The sequence below is a fragment of the Manacus candei genome, unplaced genomic scaffold (assembly GCF_025592945.1).
Source record: "Manacus candei isolate 608988 ecotype Guabito, Panama unplaced genomic scaffold, ASM2559294v1 h1tg000028l, whole genome shotgun sequence".
NCBI classification, from domain to species: domain Eukaryota; kingdom Metazoa; phylum Chordata; class Aves; order Passeriformes; family Pipridae; genus Manacus; species Manacus candei.
Window position 1 is genome coordinate 40,666,170 of NW_026138076.1, and position 20,117 is coordinate 40,686,286.

The window sequence follows — 20,117 nt, forward strand, 5'->3', positions numbered from 1 at the left end:
GTGAGACCCTACCTGGAATACTACAGCGAGGTCTGGGGTCCTCAGCACAAGAAAGACATGGACCTGCTGGAGCAGGTTCAGAGGAGGTCACAAAGATGATCAGAGGGCTGCAGCCCTTCTCCTATGAAAACAGGGTGAGAGAGCTGGGGTTGTTCAGCCTGCAGAAGGCTCCAGGACTTATAAAAAAAGAGGAAGAGAGACTTTTTACACAGGCAGATAGTGATAGGACAAGAGGGAATGGAGGTATTTAGATTGGATGTTAGGAATACATTTTTTTTTCATGAGGGTGGTGAGACACTGGCACAGGTCTCCCAGAGTGGTTGAGGATGCCCCATCCCTGAAAGTGTTCAAGGACAGGTTGGATGGGGCTCTGAGCAACCTGGTCTAGTGAAAAGTGTCCCTGACTAAAACAGAGATGAAACTAGGTGATCTTTAAGATCCCTTCCAACCCAAACCATTCCATGATTCTATGACTTAACCCACCAGTCTATCCCAGCTTTCAAGTTTGTCTTAATGGGCAGTGCTCTACCATTGTCCAGTACTAGACACCAGCTTTGCAAAGTTTACTTTATCACAACTGAGGAAGTTTCAGGCATCCTCAAAACTACTTCCATGAGCCCTAACTTTTTGCTGGAACAAATCTGGTTCAGATATCTTTAGAAATCCTAACTGTGACTGACACATGCCCATGGAGTCTCAGAACTTGATACAGCTTCTCAAAAGTCAGTTCTTCAAAACTTCGTCTTTACATTTAAGTAAGTAATTAAAAAACCATTAAAAAAAAAGTAAACTTTTTGTTTGGAAGACAGCTACAGATACATCCTGAAAAAATTATTTAAGTCAACTATGAACCTAAGCTCCCAGCAGAAGTACACACCAGGCAGTTAGTCCAATCCCCAAAGCACTCCTAAGGCTATGTTTGAAACCAGGAATGAATTAAGATCACATCTTCTGACTCTAGCCTACTGCTCATAATCCAACCATTCAAATGAAGTCACCTTTCCAAGAAACATACTGAACTCAGAACTCACACAGAATTGTGGTATACAAAAGACATTAAATATTTATTACATTGCAGCAGCGTTACATGGGAAAGTTAAAAAATTTAAAATATCCAAATTTTGGACATGATTTTTCTCCATGACAGTTGGTCAGTGGGTCCCTGGGATATCTGTAGGCACCTTTAGGAGTTCTTCAACTTCTTCTTGTAAAGCCTCAGCTTTTTCACTCAGCAGCATCTACAGTGACAAAAACAAAAAAAAAAAATTAGAAAACAAATACAAGCATTAGATGTAATTGTTAGGTTAAAACACCAATGTTTCTTTCCAAAATTGCACCTGGTCTGTGAAAGACCTCTGCTGCTGCTCACAGGACCACAGTGATCACAGGACCTTTGCCTCAAAGGACTAACTTGTGCACAAGTACTACTACCAACATGTCTTAGTGATTAGTGTACACCCATATAAAAAGCAGTCACATAAAAATTCATACAGTACACAGCTGTTTTTCTCAATTCTGCCACAGTACATAAAATTTACAGAACTAAACAGTTTTGTCTGTAACTATTAAGGATCATTTTTAACCTTAAACATTTATTTTCCACATTGGAATAAACACTTTTAAGTTGTGCCTGACAAGTTGCCTATTTCTTGCTTTATACGAAATTTCTTACTACAGCATTTTACACCAGACATAGAGGAGTCCCAGTATCAGCAACTGAGCTGTTTGTTGCTGCAGCTGGGGAAGAACAGGCCTCCATGCAAGCACTCTTCTAACTTCCCAGTTAGAGAAAACTCCATTAATTTAATATCTGAGCATGAGCGTAAGCTAGATTGTTGGATTTGACATTGATGTGGATGAGGAATCTGCATATATCCCTCTCTTCTGGCTCACAAAGCAGCATAAGAAAAAAAAGAGCAGCAAGAAGCCTACAACAACATTAAACAAATGTGACCTTTCAAGTGCATAAACCTCAAAGTTAGTATGTTTACTCCATGAGAACATACAAACCAAGACTTCGTTACTGACCATCTCAATTTTACACCAACCCCCCATTCATTCATTCTAGACATTTCCTTACTTCACCAAAATCCTGTTCTTTCAGCAGAATCCAACATGAAGCCAATACCATTGTAGCAGCAGATGATTAATGGAGATAGAGGAGAGAAAATGCTACCATTGATAAATAAAGTACTTCCTGTATATTTTTTGTTTAGACAAAACTCAGTGTTTGTTACAGAACCTTTCCCTTTGTTTATTTATGTGTGCCAAAGGCAATAAGGGTACCTTAGAGGCAGATATTAAGTGAAGGCTCTTCTCGTGATGCCTATTGAAAATGGAAAAGGAAGGAAAGAATAACAGGGCATGACAAAAGCAACTACACAGGTGAGGTTAACCCTATGCCTTGTTGGTTTACATTTCCAGAATCCTGAAAATACTGTTCTGTTGCCACAACTACCACTAGAATTTCTGTAAGGTAAGTCCTGAGATATTGGCAGAATCAAGCATTTCCACTTACAACAACTCAGCAGGGAGACCAGTGTAGTCATTTAGTTCCCGTATTTTATCAGACAAGCCGTCAAACATTTTTTCCTTTTGCTTCCCCTCTGAAAAGGAGCACAACTTGGAACTATCCTGTATGTAACAGGTTGTTCTTACTACAGATCAGTATTTGGATCACAAATATCCACTAATTAGTAAACTGAATCCTTCATTTTTAATGTCATTCAAACATCCACTTTTGACATGCTGGCGTTCTGAAGCAGGTTTTTATAACTTTGTTTCTAACTTACCTTTGCAGATGAAACAATTTGTTTGGCTTGACGTCGTGACAAGTGCTCAATCATCTTTATCAGAGTTTCTGGATTTGCATTAGCCAAGTGTGCTAAAGTTTTGTATCCTGCATTATAAAGCTGTTTTGCTCTTGCCTGAAAGTACAGAATTGTGTTAGATTATTAGAACAGGCAGTAAGAATTACTGTTAAGCGCCAGTCTCTGCACCAACCTCAAATATTTTATTCTGTGTATCAATCCAATTCTCTGTTCCCTAATATGAATACTCACTGAGAACTTACTCCTCAAAAGCACAGCTTTTTACCACTAAAATCTACCTCCCCCAACAATTTCACCCAGCTCTTAGGAACCCCTTATTTTCTGAGCCTAGATGATACTGACTCTGCCATCTTCTCTTGTTATCAGGGTTTCTGCATTCACTGTCACTGGCACCAACAACTGTCTCACATTCTTTGGAGGTGTCTAAGTGAAAGGAGGGCTGATTACAGAGAGAGCTTTCACAAAATTCCAGAAGAGGTTACACTTTCTGTTTCAAGCTTATAAATAATTTTTCCTTTAGCATCACAGTATCTTTTTTATTTCTCCAATTTTGTGCGAAGTCACGGCTGTGAATCCACATATACAGGAGAGATGCACATCACAGGAGTAATTCTCTGGAATGTGATTATCAACAGTGTAAGAGGGTGGGCATTATCTGCTTCTTTTGACTCTGATCCTGTTGCCTATGTAAAGCAGCCAAGCAGAATTTGCTTAACGGAGGGTCTCTGGGCAAACAAATTTCTTTTGCAAAACAAATAATGCTAGAACTTAAATTAAAATTAATTTCTACAATAGTAGTGGAGTAATGTATCATACCCAATATGAGTTATGAAATAAATGCCCATTTGATGAACAAACATTTGGTTAATTACCTTCTGGGTTTTTTTTCCCCCTCACCTCTTTTAAAGACAACAAGGAATAGAAAAACTTTGATGGCTTATTTGGGGTCTTTTAGCATCCAACAGGCAATAGTTTACAATATATAATCTTCCTCCATGCATGTTCATTGATGTGAAATAGGTGTCATTAATTTCACCAGAAGTAGTGACTAATTGCCAACAAGTATTTCCTGTGCCCTATTTGGCTGTTATATGCACAGTATGACAAATAACACAGAATCTTTTCCCACTAATTACTTAAATCTCATGAAAAGGGTTTAGATTGCTCTTTGAAAACTGCCCAAGTAAATGTGTAAATAATTCTCTTTCATGACAATACTCTCAAGACTGATTCTATCATCTCCTCCATAGAAATCTAAGCAAGTTACATCTGTTCAGGAGGACAGTTTACCTGCTACAAATATCAGCTGTTGGTATAATTTAAACTCCAGGGTAGAAGTATCTTGGTTACAGCAATAATTTTTTTAAGGGTCTCCTTCAACTTTATCAGAATCAAACACAATTTTATCAGAATCATGCTGTCCAGGCAGTTTTTGGCCTTACACAGAAATGGTCTCATATGGAGTGAGCCATGAAAAAATTACTACTTATCTTTTTCAAAAAATTTGATATATATGAAAAACCCAACAGCTGATTAGATTTCAAGTCTTCATTGTTTAGCTTTTGAGAATAAAACCTTATTGCCACTAAATTCAATGGTTTCCTGACAAACTGATTCTATAACAGGCTGGACAGGCAAGTTAAATCATTTTGCAGAGAGTATAACCTTGGACTGAAGCCCCAAAAGATTTTATACTTTAATAGGAATCTTTGATTCAGAAACTGGTTAAATTTCTTATTTAAAGTACATGTAGTGCTGCAAGTGATTTGCAAAAGCCAAAGTTCCCAACAGGACTTCACATATTTCCGTGAGGATCTTCTAATTTAAATATGTAAATTCTTATTCCTCTTTACTCTTATGAACTGAAGAATTCTTAGCACAAAAGAAACCTGGACTCTGTTTTCCAACTGAGGATACAGCTAAATTATTGTCCAAATAGAGGATTTTCACTGTTGCTGTGGCAGCAGCCAGAAGAAAAACATTATTGGCTCCAGCTCACATTTCCTCAACAGACCACTTTTCCCCCAACCTCCAGACTGTTGTGGAATATCTGCATTTTGCTGAATTCTCTATAACAAACTAGCCTGATCTTCCAGATATACTTGAAAGGCACAGTAACATTTCACATACAAGTTCACACTGAAAAGTTTCATAAAGCCACGTTTACTAACCTCTAGAACCCCTGCTACCTCCATCAGAGGGATGAGTTCTGTCTTAACACAGTATGTCAGCTGCTTGGTAAGTTCTGCCAGCAAGGCTTTATAAACCCAGAATTCTTCCAATTCCTGCAGAGACAGAGATCACTAAAAATCAGATCTTAAATTCTGTATTTGGGGGACACTACTGATAAAAGTTCTGCTACGGCAACAAGTGCATATTTGGCTTTTGGACAGGGGAAGCACTGTTATTTCTAATTATCCTTTTAGCCAGTTGCAGAGTTGTGTTCAGCACTCCAGCTGAACATCCCAAGGTTGGGGCAGTTCTGAAGGACAAGCAATGCATTATTTCAATAGAGGAAAGAAACCCAAGAGAACAAGACAACTCTTTTCCCGAGTTGACATTCCACAACCAGATGACCTTATTTCCAAGAGAAAGGTAAAACGGCCAAATATTTCACCAACAACACTGATCACTGCCCCATACAGTTTGTGTATTTTCACATTCTCAGTGCATAAAGCTTACTTCTAGTATCAGAAATATGACTTTACAAGGCTGCTTTTCTCAACAGGAAAAATAATTTTGAACAGGAAAGGTGAAAAGACAGTTTTGCACGGGAAAGGTGAAATACAACACCTGTGTTCAGTTCTAAAGTGAGAGAACAAAACTCCAGATTTTGCAAAACCAACCACAGAGGATTTATTTACATTCATGTAACACACTACCTCACAGAAGTGTAGAAGACAGGAGGCGAACGAGGCAGCAGAATTAAGGAGATTTTGCACATATCCTCGGGACATATTAAATTTCTCCGAAACATTCCATATATTGGTCTCTTTCACCAGGGTATAAAGGACAAACGTCAGGTAGAGCCTGTTTACCACAGCACTGTCCACATTCTAGGAATAAAACAAGCTAAAATTCAGACCTCATATCAAACTGCAGATTTTCTGTTAGTACTGTAAGGAAATTCTTTTCATCTTTCTACTCCTTCGCAGCCCTAAAACATTTCTATATTATACCCAAAGACATTTAACATTAAGAAAACCAAGCAATGAGGTTAAAAGAACTTTAATAATTAGAACAGTAATAGGGAACACTAGCAGAAAAATAATCTAGAATTTGTAAATAATCAAATAAAATTACTAAACAGTCATCTTAGGTATGAGAAATCTCCAGCCTACCTTTCTGATGGCTTGACCAGAAGCCTTTTTTGTAATAAAGCTTTCAGGCACTCCCACAATATCTGCTACTTTTTGCTCTGCTGCACTTAGCTGGTTGAACTAAAACAAGATTTCACAAAGAATTTTCAGATGTTTAGTTCTCTTAATGTTATAGAAAAACGTGTACTATTTACAGTGAAAGAATGTTTTTCAGTATCTCTACAGAGTACTTCATCACTGGACTAGTACTGTAGTCACTAGACAGTCAGATCTGTAGTCTCTTTTCCCACTTATCTGAATTATCTGTAAATGCCCACCTCTGAATGCTTCATTAAAAAATAAATGAATAAATTTTAGTGCTCCCCCAGTACACAACACTTTACAGAAAGCAGAATAGTTGAATTATGGGTGGATCTTACAAAGCATGCAAGACTAAAATGAGGGCAGTGCTGCTTAGGCTGACACAAACATAGTCTGTAGGAAAAGTATTGGCCACAGTGTAATAGTTACAGTCATGGCTGGAGTTTAGTATTAGACTCATCATTAGATATATCAGAAAATGGTTAAATCTCTAGTGGATTTTGCTCCTTAAATTACACATATAAATGAATGCTCATCAGAAGGTTAACATGACTCTTGATTAATTTAATAGTGGTTTTCTTGCAGGATGACAATGATGTGGCTACATATAACTAGTTTATAGGAAAGTCTTGTTTAAGATAAACCAGACTTTGGCAATGGCAAGGCAAGCACCAAGGTTAGAGGTAGGATTTAGAGTACTGGCAACTCAAGAGATACGTTTCATGCCACTGTTTTCCCCAAACAGGGTCAAATATTACAAGTACAAAAGAGAACTTAGATTTTTATGCAGCACAGGAAAGCAGTTCTGCCCTGCCTCTGAAAATAAAACAACATATCTTGTCATGACATTGCTACCCTGCTAGCTACATTTCCTACACATATAAACTCACGGCAAATTTAATGAGCAGGATTGTTCTATGTCTCAATGCATGTTTGCTAGCAAATTCTCACCTGTCTCAAGTATATCATCCAATCTGGGCTACAGCTAGAAGTCACATCATAAGGAGTTGCCAGATATAGGAGATGAAGATTGCTCTCAAGAATTAGCCCCTCCAAACCTTTCTTCAAGTCCCTGTACAGAAGATTGCAGTATGCCACGTCTATAGATCCTAGAATAAGTACAGAGTGTATTGCAATTATAAACAGGCACGCAGTCAAGTGCAATAGATTTTAACATAGTCAATATTATCTTTATCTTCCACAAAACCTTGTTATGCCATCTGAATTGAGGAGAAATAACCTGCAACCTGAATAATTGTTCTAACCTAACATGAGCAGTGAAACAAAACTGAGGAAAGGTAGCCACCTATTTCCATGTCTGTCTGTTCTGTGTGGTAGACTGAAGGAACCTTTCAGATTCATCTTACTCCAGTTGTGTTCCATACCCCAAAATCTTTATGCTATGCCAGGAAAACAGAACTTCCTGATACATTCTCTTCATTATTACAATTGGTTTACATGTCATATGCTCCTTTTCCATCTTAAGCTTCCCTCTAGTCAAGAAATCCCTTTGTTCACAATGACTGTTCATAACAATGAATTATAAAACAAGGTCCTGAGTACTTTGATCACAACCACTAAATCAAATCTTTAAGTAATTTTTTTAGGGGTACACTTCTGGTTTTGCTCCCACTGGGATCAATATTATTACACTTCATTCCCATCCCATTCAGTCATGTGCTACTTGTTCATTCCCATTTTCAGTTCAGCACATCATTCAGTAAAACTTCCTACAACTTATTTTTCGTTGCAGTTTCAGACTGAAGATGGGAAAAAGGACCAAACTGAGATAAGGTTGAAATGAAGGGTTTGTTGGAATACATATTAAAAGAAGAATAAAAATAGCCTCACCTTTATACGTAGCTTTTCCCAATGGTGTGATTGTTAGTGTACATTTGGAATTGTGGTCCTTCTCAGATATTCTTCCTTTTAGGAGTCCTTTTTCTATTAGATTTTCTAGTCCATCTTTAATTACCTCTGAGAGGCTCTTCTCTTTAGACAGCAGCTGCTGCTGAACACCCAGCAATGTACCGCACATAAAATTGTTGACCTCCTCACAGGTAACTGCTATCTGCAACAGTATTGGAAGTGATTAGCATATTGGAAGTTACAATTTCATAAGATATAGGAAAACACTTACCAAACAGAGAAGAATTTTGATATCCTGTTGATGTGTTTCTACAGAAACACACGACAACAAATAGCATGGATAGGCAGCCTATGGCGGATCTGATGGGACTGCTCTCCACCTGGTCTATTATTCGAGCTACTACATCATGTTAATTTGTTTCCACTGTTTCTATTTGAATCAAGTATCAGAAATAGAAATATTAATACTGTATTGTACAATAAGGTAGATACCATTTTTGCTTTTACACATAAGGAAACTGTCATATTACATGGTTTTATTTAACTCAGTTATTAATAAAGACTAATCAAACCTTTGCCCTTCTTATCTGATTGGAAGCTGTTCTGAAGTTTAAGAAGTCTGCTTTTTTTCTACAGAATCAACAGGTAACATTTTCTTCACATTTCCAAGCACTTAAGTTACTCACAGAGAAGAGTTAACTGATACCTTCAGTCCAACCAAAGACAACAACAGGCTCTGCATTCCCTTGGTCAACTCCAGCAGAAGATTGCTGTAACAATTCTCCAAAGGACTATTAACTAAATCCCGAACCTAAAAAGAGCAAGAAATGTACTTGTACAGGGGAAATATTTATGCATTAATTTTACACTTTAAAAAAACATGTGCATGATGTGCATGATTCAGCTCATAAAGAATATAAGTGTAAACATCTAAATTTTACAGTCAGATCTGAAAACAAATCACATAAAGGTCATTTAAAGGTATTATTATATAAGCTAAATATTTGCAACATTAAGAAGTGAACAAAAATTAAGCTAAGCAGCCCAGCTCCTCCTGCTTATTCCACCAACTTAACACAACAACTTAAATTACCAATAGTTTTGTAAAAATTACCAAGTGTTTGTCTTTTTCTTGCACTATGAGAATACTTTCTCCAGCATCGTCAATACCAGCTCGACCAGCTCTGCCAATCATTTGTTTATACTGGTTCTTCTTCAGGAAGTCATTAGCAACATAAGGAGCTCTGAGAATAACCCTGTAAAGAAGCCTTTAATAAGTTATACTTCATACTCAAATTACTAAAGCAGCAATAAAATGATACAAATTCATTCTTTATATATGCTCCTTACCTAATAACTAATAAAAATCTACTGCACCTCTTTGAACAGATGCGTAAATCAGATGCAAAGAATTTAACAACTTAAGGTTTATTAAATGGTAAGCCATGTTCATTATGTTTTGCAGAACCTTTGAAACTGGTTTTTACATGTACTTAGGCCTGAGTTTAAGATGAAAATCACTGAGATATAAAATAAATCCTATAGAAAAAACATGCTCAACACTGACCATACATCAGTTATGCTAAAAAGACAACACTTGTCCATATGAATTTTGTTTCTCCCCTCAGAATTCCAACACACAGAAGTGGACTCTTAGCAAATAGTCTTTGGTCAGACAGATTACAGCAATCATATCATCAACACTTGTACATGAAAAGATAACGCATTTTTGTGTTGAAACTAACTTTTTGTGTTCAAACTAACTCCTTAAAAATATTTATTCTCCAATTTAAACACTGTTCTTAGGTTAAATTCTAAAGAAACCACTATACTCCTGAATAACATTAGTAAAATACTATAATATTTCTTCCATTTATTAACATTTCCTTATTCTATTTAGGTAAGTGCTCTTCAGCTATGCATTCTGAGGGACTTGCTACTGACTCACATTTCCTACATAAAAACTTTGCAGTCTTGTGTCCCAAGTTGAGCACAAAATCCCTTATATTTCCAATTTGCTAGTAAAAGCAGAAACATACTTTAAATAGCACTGATATTTCCAACTTATTAAAGCATTTTTTTTTACAAAGTAAAAATCTATTTAAAAAAATGAAATATGTTTTGGTTATTAACCTTCTAGCTGGCAAGTTGACTCCAGCAGCCAGAGTAGCTGTGCAAGCAAGCAGACACAGGACACCTGAAGAATATGCTTCCTCTATGCTTTTTCTTTCATCATTTGTAAGGCCACTATGGTGATAGGCAATACCAAAAGGGATTGTTTGCTTCAGAACAGGACAGACACTTCCATTTCCAATACTCTTTAGGTTCTCGACGAGATCTTGTTTTTCTTTCTCCCTGTGAGCTCTAAATTCTCTTGGAGGAGGAAAAGTATTTCTTTAGACTTTGACCAACCATTAACTAAAAAAAAAAAATAAAATTAAGAAACATGCTTACTGTCTATTTCTCTTCATTATCCACTCCTCTAACATCTAGGTTGGAGAAATGGTTATTTTCAGTAATTTTAAAACAGCAATACACAGGACTGATTTAGTTGCAATAGAACTCTCTTCTTGTTTATAAGCACAGGCACAAAAGGGATCAAACATTTATTGATTGTGTGTGGGTATTAAATGCACCAAAGAAAGGAAATAGGGCCAGTAGTGAAGATTATAGCTACATTTAAAAATTGTTTCAATTTTCATAGCAAGGGAGGGGGGTTGTTTATTTTAATATAATTTCTTTCTACATAAAATTTACCTTTGCTAGACAATTATGAGTTGATCAAATCACATTTAAACGAAACTAAATCTAAGATTTACTTTCTTTTCTTTATTAATCAAGTCTGGTTTACATTTACAACTTAGATTCACAAAGTGGGTGAGGAACAGAGATACTGAAATGACTAATAAAATAACATACATGACCAAAGACAGGGCTATAGAGAAAAATGTTTGCTTTCTAAGCTTGCAGACACCAGTGCCAAAGGGATACAAAGTTAAATTATGTTTCCTTTTTTCTTTAGCATTTGTCCTCTGATAACCATTTTTCAACTAATTTGGTTTAAAAGCAAGAATTTTTAAAAAAACCTTTTGTTTAATAAGCCTTTCACGGTTTGCTGTCACTTCTGCAGTTAGCAACTTCATATGATTCCACAGTCAGAGTATTTACTTCTAATCCCCAGAGAAAGTCACTTGTGACTAGTGACAATAAATCCTTTATTCAATATATATAATTAAAAAAAACCCCCATCACATACACTTACTTCTTGAGGTACTTGCACACCATTGAAGCCACATTTTCACAATTCTTTTTGGTGGGACAAAAGACTAGGCAGGAATAATTAGGAATAACTTCAGTAACCAGTGCAATGATGTGGTCAGGATCCGCTTTCTCCAGACAACTAGAATACTACAATAAAGACGGAATTTCTAAGTTTAAATATTTGTTAATAAGTCATAACCTAAGTATGCAATACTAAGTAATACTTGTTCTCAACCTTTGCTAGAATACACCCATTTAATTTAATGTGGCATAATTGCAAGAAGTTGAACGATAAGTTTTCCTCCCAATTCTCACTTGAAAGAGTTTATTAACATATCTAGCTTGGACTCAGGGATACAAGGGTGGACAAATCAAATTCTTCTCTTTTTCCTCTTAATACTTTATTTTCTTTTAGCAACACTACAGAAATACTGTGATACTGGCAGTCTACCATAAGACACATTTTTCTTTGTAAAGGTTGAAATGAATCCCTACAAGCCAGCAATAAGTTGGAAACCCCCCCAAAAAGTATCTTCTTTCAGTACTGTCTTAAGTGATGAACCATTGAGGAAATCTACCCCAAAACATAAAGCATTGGGTATCTGGAATACTCAAACCCATTACTCTTCACAGGTCAAAATACTGAAGAAACTTCTACCTCAAAGAGTGAAAATAAAGTGAAAATCAAGGTAAGTGTTCAGTATTTTAAGGCCTTTTTCCTCCCCAAAGCTCACCATTTTCTTTCTCTCAGGTACTACAAACGAACTATAATGTTTAAGCAATTTCTCTAGTAAAAAGCCTATTAAAAATAATCGATGTATAATAATACATTTCATAAAAACAGTTCCAAGAAACTATAAGCACTTTGGTTTTTACCTTGAAATTAAGGAGACGTGAAAACGTAAAGCCATTTTCTGTTTTGCTGTCAACTGCATAAATGGTGTCTCGTATCTTCACATACTCCTTTAATTCTACCTAGCAGATAGAAGCCATGAACAGAAACTTTAATTAAATTACTAAGTTTTCTCTCAAGCTATTGCTTATGTACAGCTAAAGCTTTTTTCTAAGCATCACATGACATGTACGTACTCACACACAAGCACACACTTCACCCCATCAAGAATTTTTTAGATAATTGTTTTAATTATCTACCTTGATAAGGCACTGAATCATGATGAAGAATGATAAATACAGTATCCCATGAACTATTAAAAACCACTGTCCTGACAGCATACAAGCACCAGTAATAGAGATTCTAGTTACATCAAAAGAACTGATTTATCACAGTAGCTGTAATTTAGAAATTGGTTTAGTTAAAATGACACAAATGTCTTAACAGGACAATATAAAGGTTACTACATTTGTGCATTTTAAAATGCCTAGTGAAATTTATTGTATTGGTAACAACTGCAAGCAATAGAACAGATTATATTACACTATACAGTAAAATTAAGCAAAAAAGCTGTGATACAATCCTAAACAGATTTACTGTAACTTTAAAGCCAAATATCTTCTTTACTAGTCTATGGTATCTTGCATACAGACCGGTCTAAAATTATTGGTGTAGTATTCTGCTCGCAGGAACTTCTGCAGGTCTCCAACATTATTCAACGTTGCACTCATTCCAATGATTTGTGTGTTTTCTGTAGAACAGAAGTTGAGATGAATTTATTGTCACATGACCAACTTTTAACACTTTTGCTCAGTAATTAATTCATAGGCCTGCTTCTTCATCATTAGTCTTTCATAAACGCCGAAGCAGACAGATTAAAGGGGGATCTAGGCTAAGAAATACTACTTGAGATGTAAAAAAAGAGCATTTAATTGGAATGGTTAGGGGCTCCTACAAAGAAATGGAAGACAATTGACAATACTCAGGATTTTGCAGAGAAGTATCAAAAAAGTTTCAAGAACACCCAGCCCATCGTTAGAGGGTCAATGAACATCATTACTGCATGGAGTCACGGCATGGTTTCAAAAGCAGCCAGAACACCACAAATCCAGAAAGCAAAAGCATGACTCCCCTCTAGAGATGCCATCACCACAATATGTTAATAACATTAACTGCAGCCATGACTTACTACTGGTGTAAAGGATTTTCGCAAGAGTAATTTCCAGTATTGCTCCACGACTTCCCTCACCAAGCATATGCAGCTGTGCACAGAAGAGAAAAAGAAAATTCAAGAATGCTACTAAGAGTATTTCTAAAAAAAAAAAAAAAACAAAACCAAAAAACCAACCTAAACCACCCCCAACAAATATGTAGACCTAAACAAATACTACAGGATTCTTTGTTGGACTTCCGCTTGTAAATTTTGACCGCTAAGCTCCTTCCAGAAGTACAACCTCAATGAAACAACATTTAAGAATCAAGACCAAATGTAGACAAGATCTACCTTCCAACTAACTAGACCATAATTGACCCAAACAGTTAACTCCTGACAGTAAAAAGTCAGTGTGGAGATTTTTGTATTCACCAGTCAAAAGCAATTTTCAACAAAATGCATTTTAAACAACACTGAGAGTAGAAAAATTTCTAGTAGGCAGCTCCCAGAAAGAGTAGAATTAAATGCTACAGCTGCCTTCTGTTTAGGAGCTCCTGTGCTAAAGTAAGGTCAGTCAGCCTGAGGCATTCCATGAATTAAACAGCCTCCCTACACATGTTATTTAACCCCACAATCAACCCTTAGTAGCACAACTCAGCCTCACCACTAAAAAGCAGAATAAGGGGCAATTCTCACAGCTAAATGTTACTTGATATTTTTCTTTTTCTTCTTTTAATGTTCCATTGAGTTGTTGTTAATACCAGACACAAAGTCACATGGTTTCACACTTAGGAGCTAAGTTCTGGGTTTCATAAAATACATTCCATACAACTAAAATGATTTATGCTTTTTGGTAATCTGATACAGATGTCTAATTGACAAGTAGTTATTAAACAATTCACCACCAATCATTAACACTGTAGATCTCTTGATATAGAATCATCCTGATACAGCAACAAACGCTTCAGTTAACGAAAAATAACTTTCAATATTACAGAATTATGTACCAATGCAGAAAAAAAACTTAGTTAAGTAGTAGTAATTTCATGATGAACACTCAAAGCAAAACCAAGCAATCAAAGAACCACTGTTTGCTAATTATATTAGAAAAATATGATCAAACTGAGTAAGTCTTGTGTCATACCTCATCTACGACAACCAGACCAAGGTCACTGATCCTATCTGTTTCAATTAAGGAATTCACCAGAGCATGTCCTTTCTCTATGGTAGCAATATAAAGAGATTTTTTTACTCTCCTTTTGATTGGTGGAAATCTTCCTTTACTTCCTGCGTATTCTTCAACCAGGAAACCCAGTTCTACCCCAAAACTCGATAAACCCCTAATCTGTAAAGAAAAAAATCAGAGAACAAACACATGCTCATTTTGGATTTCAGAGCTGCCTCAAGAACTCAACATACAAATAATCAACCCACACCACAATCAACGGCTTGAATTACTGAAAACATATTAGCTATGACTACCTATGCCAGCTGCAAAACTGAAGTGTCTGCACATATTATCAGGTTGTGTTTCATCTGTTTTCTAAAACTAACTTTCCCTTTACACCAAAAGTGATAGCTTTTATTTCAAGACCATTTCTTTAGCGAGTTGGACAGCTCAGTTCTTGGGCTGCAGAACTATACAAAACATCGAAAAAGCACAATTATTTCAAAATTCACTTTATATATAAATACATGTATATAAAATTTACTTTACAACTCAGCATCCTCACCTCACAATTTATGACTGTTCCACTACAAAATTACTGACCCTCAGAACAGCATCTAGGAGGGGTCACTCACTTCACTCACTTCCCACCATATATTCATAAAAATCATGGAGCTTGCTGAAAACCAGCCAAGAGACAAGGTAACGAAGTATATCAGAAAATATAAGTATCAAACAAAGCAGTATCAGAAACACTGTATCCAGACCTTTTCTTGGACAATGGCAACATATGGCAGGATCATCAGAACATCCTTCTGCCTGCAGAGTAGTTCTTGGAGAATCATTATTTCAGCTACCAGTGTTTTTCCACCACTGGTTGGCAATGAGTATATTAAGTTCTTTCTTTGCTGTAGAGATTCTAACATTAAGCAATCATGCTGCCACTCTGAAAAATCAAAAAAGAACTATTAGCAATCCCAGGGGCGTGTTAGCCAATAGCACAATGCCTGCATTTCCCATGGAATACTTTAAGCCCAGTGTTTGAGGATTTTTCCTCAATAAACCACTAGAAGTCTTCAGTAGTGAAGCCTTCAACAGTATATTCTATAAGCTATATAAACCTTTTTCACCCACCTAAAACACCAAGAAAGCCATTTACAAAACCAAAACAACTATTTTCCAACACAGTTTACATCAAAAATTACCTTTAATATTTTTATAGGGTAATGGGTGAAAGAGACAACACTCTATTAGCAATTTTTTTCCAACAAACCATTAGTTACACTACCATAAAGTGTTTCAATCCCTCGAAGTTGTCTGAATAAATCTTTAACTTTGCTAGGTAATCCATAAAAAGGGCCTATATCAACAGAAGAAGATTCAATAGCTTTCCTAGCAACAAAAATCTCTTCAGATAAAACAGCTTCTTTAAGCTGCTTGGTCTTAGAGACCTGCAGAGTCTGGGCTTTAGCATTCCCAGTCATAGCACTTTTTAGGTGATCTTTAAGACTCTCAGTTTTCAATAAAACACACTTGGAGTCTGAGGAAAAGTCCATAGGTCTGTTCCTGTGTTCGGCATCAGCACAATAAGACAACGGGCTCCTGATTTTGTTCGAGGAAGAATTCACACATTCACTCCTCTCTTTTGAGTCTGGCGATGTCCTAAAAGCAGAAGAAAGTTCATCCATTTTCTCAAAATACAAAAGTTGTGATGATGGCAAGTCGTCGAAAAGAGATTCAGCTGGTTCTCTACTGCCATCCACCAGGTCTCTGTCCTGCACTTGGCAAGCACCCTCTTTGTCAGCTTTAAGGACAGATGCTTTTTCTGAAGCAGAGAAGTTGTCTTGTTTTTTCTGGTGAATTCCTGACTGAAGATTCCCAACTGTGATTTCTCTAGCTGCTTTCACATCCATGTTTTTATCCTGCAGGTACTTGTGTTCGATGTCATCCACTTGAGCTAGCAAAGAATCATTTCCACAGAAGCTGTCATAGTCACCAAACATGTCTTCCTCACTATCGTTACAGCACTGTAAAACCAGAACAGCGAGCATCAATACTCTGAAGCAACGCCACAGGAGGCAGCATAACTTGTGCAGCACGCACATCAGATGCAAATAATCTAGGTCTTCCCCAGCTTAAAAGAAAATTGTCTTTTCTGATATTGTCTGTGGGGGAAACCCAGGTCGAGTTCTAAACGAACACACACCTTGACTCAGTGAAACCAAACTTACAAGCAGGATGGATGCCTGCACAGAGAGTTGATGGAGATGAGCTTTTTTAAAGGTAAAGCCAAACGGGATCATCCCCTCTCGTACAAAGCACGGCCCTTCCCGACACACGCCACGCAGGCTCGGTCTGGGACATTCCACGCTCCCAGATGGAGCTCCCCCGCCCCGATACCAGCCCTAGGACCCCGCCATCCCCTACCGGGGGCTCCGCCGGCGGTGGCCCCTCGCCACCAGAGCTCGGTCTCTTGGGAGCCACCGGCGAGCTGGCGGCGCTGGGCTGCACCGTGGCGTGGCTCCTCTTGCGCTCCGAGCTGGAGCGGCTCTTCCTCCGCACCGCGAGGCCGGGCTCGGCCATGCCCCGGTCCCAGCCCTAGCCGCCGCCCTGCGGCCGGGGCTACGCGGGGCCGTCACGGCCGCGGCGGGACAAGACGAGGGGACACCCAGGCGCCCGGGCAAAGTACGACCGCCATGAAGCGGGAGCGGGCACTTCCGGCAACAACCCACCGCGACAGTCACGTGACAACGCGACGGCCAATCGCCTGCCCCAAGCGGGGCAGGCCGCTCCGCCATTGGCCGGCGGGCGGCAGTGACGCGCGGGCGGAAGCGGCCGTGCGCGGGTATCATGGCGGCGCGGGCCGTGTCGGCCCAGAGTTACTGGCGGCGCCTGGTTCCCGGTGCGTCCCTTTCGCTCCCTCCTCCCCCGTTCCTCACTCCCCCCGGCCCACCGCGCCGCCGCTAACCCTGTCGCTCTCTCCCTTGCAGCGGCGCTGTGGGCGCGCCCGCGCCGCCTGCAGCACGAGGGGCAGCCCCAGGCGCAACCCGAGCACCCCGACCAGGTGAGACTCCCCCGAACCCCTCGTCCCGCCGCCCACCCTGCGCAGGAGGGGCTTCGGCCGGGCTGAAAAAGCCCGATTCTCCGTTTTCAGCCGTGTCTGAAAAGGCTTTGCCCTGGTGGCTACGGATCCGTTGTGTTACAGAACAGGAGGTCGCTGGGTGCTGAGAGTTACAGCACCATTGACCTGTATTTCAGTATTCTAACTATAGTCCTTAAACCTGCTGCCTCAGTAACCCGAATGTGGAGCAAAAGCTTTGGTAGCACCAGCTAGTTTCCTCTATATAGCTGAGGAAGACTTAAGAGAATGCACTAGGTTTACATTAAAAAAATATGTGGGTTTTGGCACCAGCAAAAACTTCTTAAAATATTCCTTCTCTGCCCAAATTCTACCTGTGCCTGCAAAGTGCATATAAATACCTCAAAGGCAGGTGCCCAGAGGATGGTGCCAGACCTTTTTTGGTTGTGCCCAGTGACTGGACAAGGAGCAGTAGCCATAAAGTGAAACACAAGAAGTTCCACCTCAGCATGAGGAAGAACTTCTGTACACTGAGGGTGGCAGAGCACTGGAACAGGCTGCCACAACAGGGTGGTTGTAGAGTCTCCCTTTCTGGAGACATTCCAAACCCACCTGGATGGCAATCCTGTGCAATAGGATGACCCTGCCTTGGCAGGGGTGTTGGACTGGATGATCTCCAAAGCTCCCTTCCAAACCTGACAATTCTGTGATTTCTTGCGAGGATTTGGTGTTGGGTGTATTCTGAAGCTTGAGGAGCCTTTCAGTCCTTGGAAATCTCTCTTTAAAGTGTGTGAGCAGACAGGAGCTCCCTCAGGCCACTTGCTTTGAAATTCTTTTCAAAAAAAGACTCTTGTGACTTATCAGACAGAGCCACCTCACTACCAGCTTCTGCAGATATTGACTTCTTAGTAACAGGTGTAAGGACCATCTCACTGAATGCTTTAATAGACTTGTTACAGTATCATTATTACTAAAATATAAAAGGCTGTTTACCTGTGAGAAGTCTTTTAGACGGCTCTGTACCAATCAGTGTGTTAGGGAAACAGAGTTAGGGAAGTTATTTAAAAACTTCAGTGGTGCCCTAAATATCTCTTTTGGTTTCAAGGTATATCTTGCCTGAAGGATTCAAAGTAACAAATGTTCTTTATTTTCTAGTGAAGCTTAAAGATGTTAAAAATTCTCTAATTTCAGCCTATACAAATGGAGAACCCTTATAAGGAGCCTCCAAAAAGATGTATCTTATGTAAAATAAATGTGGACTACAAGAATGTGCAGGTGAGTGAAAACTCATGTCCTCGGATGAAGGTAAGTGGTTTATGATATTTAAATGTGTGTGTCAGAAGTCCACAAGAACTGAAAAAAAAACCCAAAAAACCCCCCCAAACATAAAAATCCATTCATATGTGTATGGGTTTAAAACTTGAAAATGTGTGCAGATTAAGGGTCAAATAATGTAGTTATAAGCTGATCAAGCTACTAGTTCTGTGTGTTAGTGTGACAATTTTGTCATTTACCAAATAAAAGTCCTTGGTTACAATCCACCTGTCATACAGCTTAAATGTTATGCCATAGAAAATACTGTTTAGTTCCAAGCTCTACTTTTTCTTTAAGTAGAACTGTGTTTTGTAAAAACAGATGGGGAAAAAAAAAGAAAAACAGAGGGCAAGTAGTAACGTAAATATCCAAAAAAAGTTCTTAAACTGACTTTGATTTTCTTATTTTTAAGTAGCTTCTTTCCCAGTTTGTTTCTCCTTATACTGGCTGCATTTATGGCAGACATATAACAGGTATGTGAAGTATTAAATTAAAAATTTACTGGTTAATATTCATGTTCTTCTAAGTAACTGTGCATCAGCAATCTTTCCAAAAGTAACTGCTACCAACTCTATATGTTTTGTAAGAGTATTCCTCTGACTTAGTAGCCTGCATCAAGGAATAAAAATATCCCTTAATTATATGCATTTTGTGTGTAACAGTAAAAGCACATGTGCATTTTTCTAGGAAGACTAGACAAAGATAGAGGGAATTATCAGTAATATCCCTTTCACCCTTTAGACTAATGGCTTGTTTAGTGTTGAAAATAATTCATCTCTTTAGGCTTGTGCCACAAGAAGCAGAGGGAAGTTACAAAAGCCATTAGAAGAGCTCAAGTACTTGGTAAGTATGATTATGCTTCCGAGTTTTCTAAGGCAAGCTTACTTTTCTATTAAGAATACCTCCATCTTATCTTTTTACAGGATTTATGCCAGTTGTGCTTAAGAACCCACAATTTCTCACAGACCCCAAGATATGTAATATCAAGTATCCAGAGTAAAATGCTGTAAAGAAATAAACAATAAAACTGTGTTTCATGTTCATATACTTGCTTACTGGAAATGTGGTTTTCTGGCATAGTGCGTGGTTGACTGAGGGGTGGATGTCAGTTGGATTTTTATTAATTTTATGAAGTCTCTAAAATTTATT

At 38.3% G+C, this 20,117-nt stretch overlaps 2 protein-coding genes across 2 annotated transcripts; one reads left to right on the top strand and one right to left on the bottom strand.

Moving 5' to 3' along the window:
* Positions 1–1,037: 1,037 nt before the first annotated feature.
* Positions 1,038–17,299, bottom strand: HELQ (helicase, POLQ like). The gene is made up of 18 exons (XM_051790728.1): positions 17,003–17,299; positions 15,864–16,602; positions 15,343–15,521; positions 14,552–14,752; positions 13,444–13,516; positions 12,908–13,005; positions 12,239–12,337; positions 11,364–11,509; positions 10,235–10,474; positions 9,216–9,357; positions 8,808–8,912; positions 8,084–8,303; positions 7,184–7,341; positions 6,173–6,271; positions 5,714–5,887; positions 5,003–5,116; positions 2,793–2,927; positions 1,038–1,238 (listed from the first exon to the last, which is right to left on the bottom strand). Exons 1-18 carry the CDS (start codon positions 17,156–17,158, stop codon positions 1,152–1,154), a joined length of 3,165 nt encoding a protein of 1,054 aa, XP_051646688.1. The 5' UTR covers positions 17,159–17,299; the 3' UTR covers positions 1,038–1,151.
* Positions 17,300–17,372: 73 nt separating this feature from the next.
* On the top strand, positions 17,373–20,013 carry MRPS18C (mitochondrial ribosomal protein S18C). The gene is made up of 6 exons (XM_051790754.1): positions 17,373–17,477; positions 17,566–17,639; positions 18,846–18,929; positions 19,384–19,441; positions 19,752–19,811; positions 19,892–20,013. Exons 1-6 carry the CDS (start codon positions 17,426–17,428, stop codon positions 19,966–19,968), a joined length of 405 nt encoding a protein of 134 aa, XP_051646714.1. The 5' UTR covers positions 17,373–17,425; the 3' UTR covers positions 19,969–20,013.
* The last annotated feature ends 104 nt before the right edge of the window (positions 20,014–20,117 follow it).

Coding starts and splice junctions, on each gene's coding strand:
- MRPS18C (XM_051790754.1), top strand. CDS start 17,426: ATGGCGGCGCGGGCCGTGTCGGCCCAGAGTTACTGGCGGCGCCTGGTT. Junction 17,640..18,845: donor AACCCGAGCACCCCGACCAG/GTGAGACTCCCC, acceptor CTCTAATTTCAG/CCTATACAAATGGAGAACCC. Junction 19,442..19,751: donor TTATGGCAGACATATAACAG/GTATGTGAAGTA, acceptor TCATCTCTTTAG/GCTTGTGCCACAAGAAGCAG.
- HELQ (XM_051790728.1), bottom strand. CDS start 17,158: ATGGCCGAGCCCGGCCTCGCGGTGCGGAGGAAGAGCCGCTCCAGCTCG. Junction 13,517..14,551: donor GTCTGGTTGTCGTAGATGAG/GTATGACACAAG, acceptor TTCTGTGCACAG/CTGCATATGCTTGGTGAGGG. Junction 11,510..12,238: donor CACGTCTCCTTAATTTCAAG/GTAAAAACCAAA, acceptor TCTTTATTGTAG/TATTCTAGTTGTCTGGAGAA.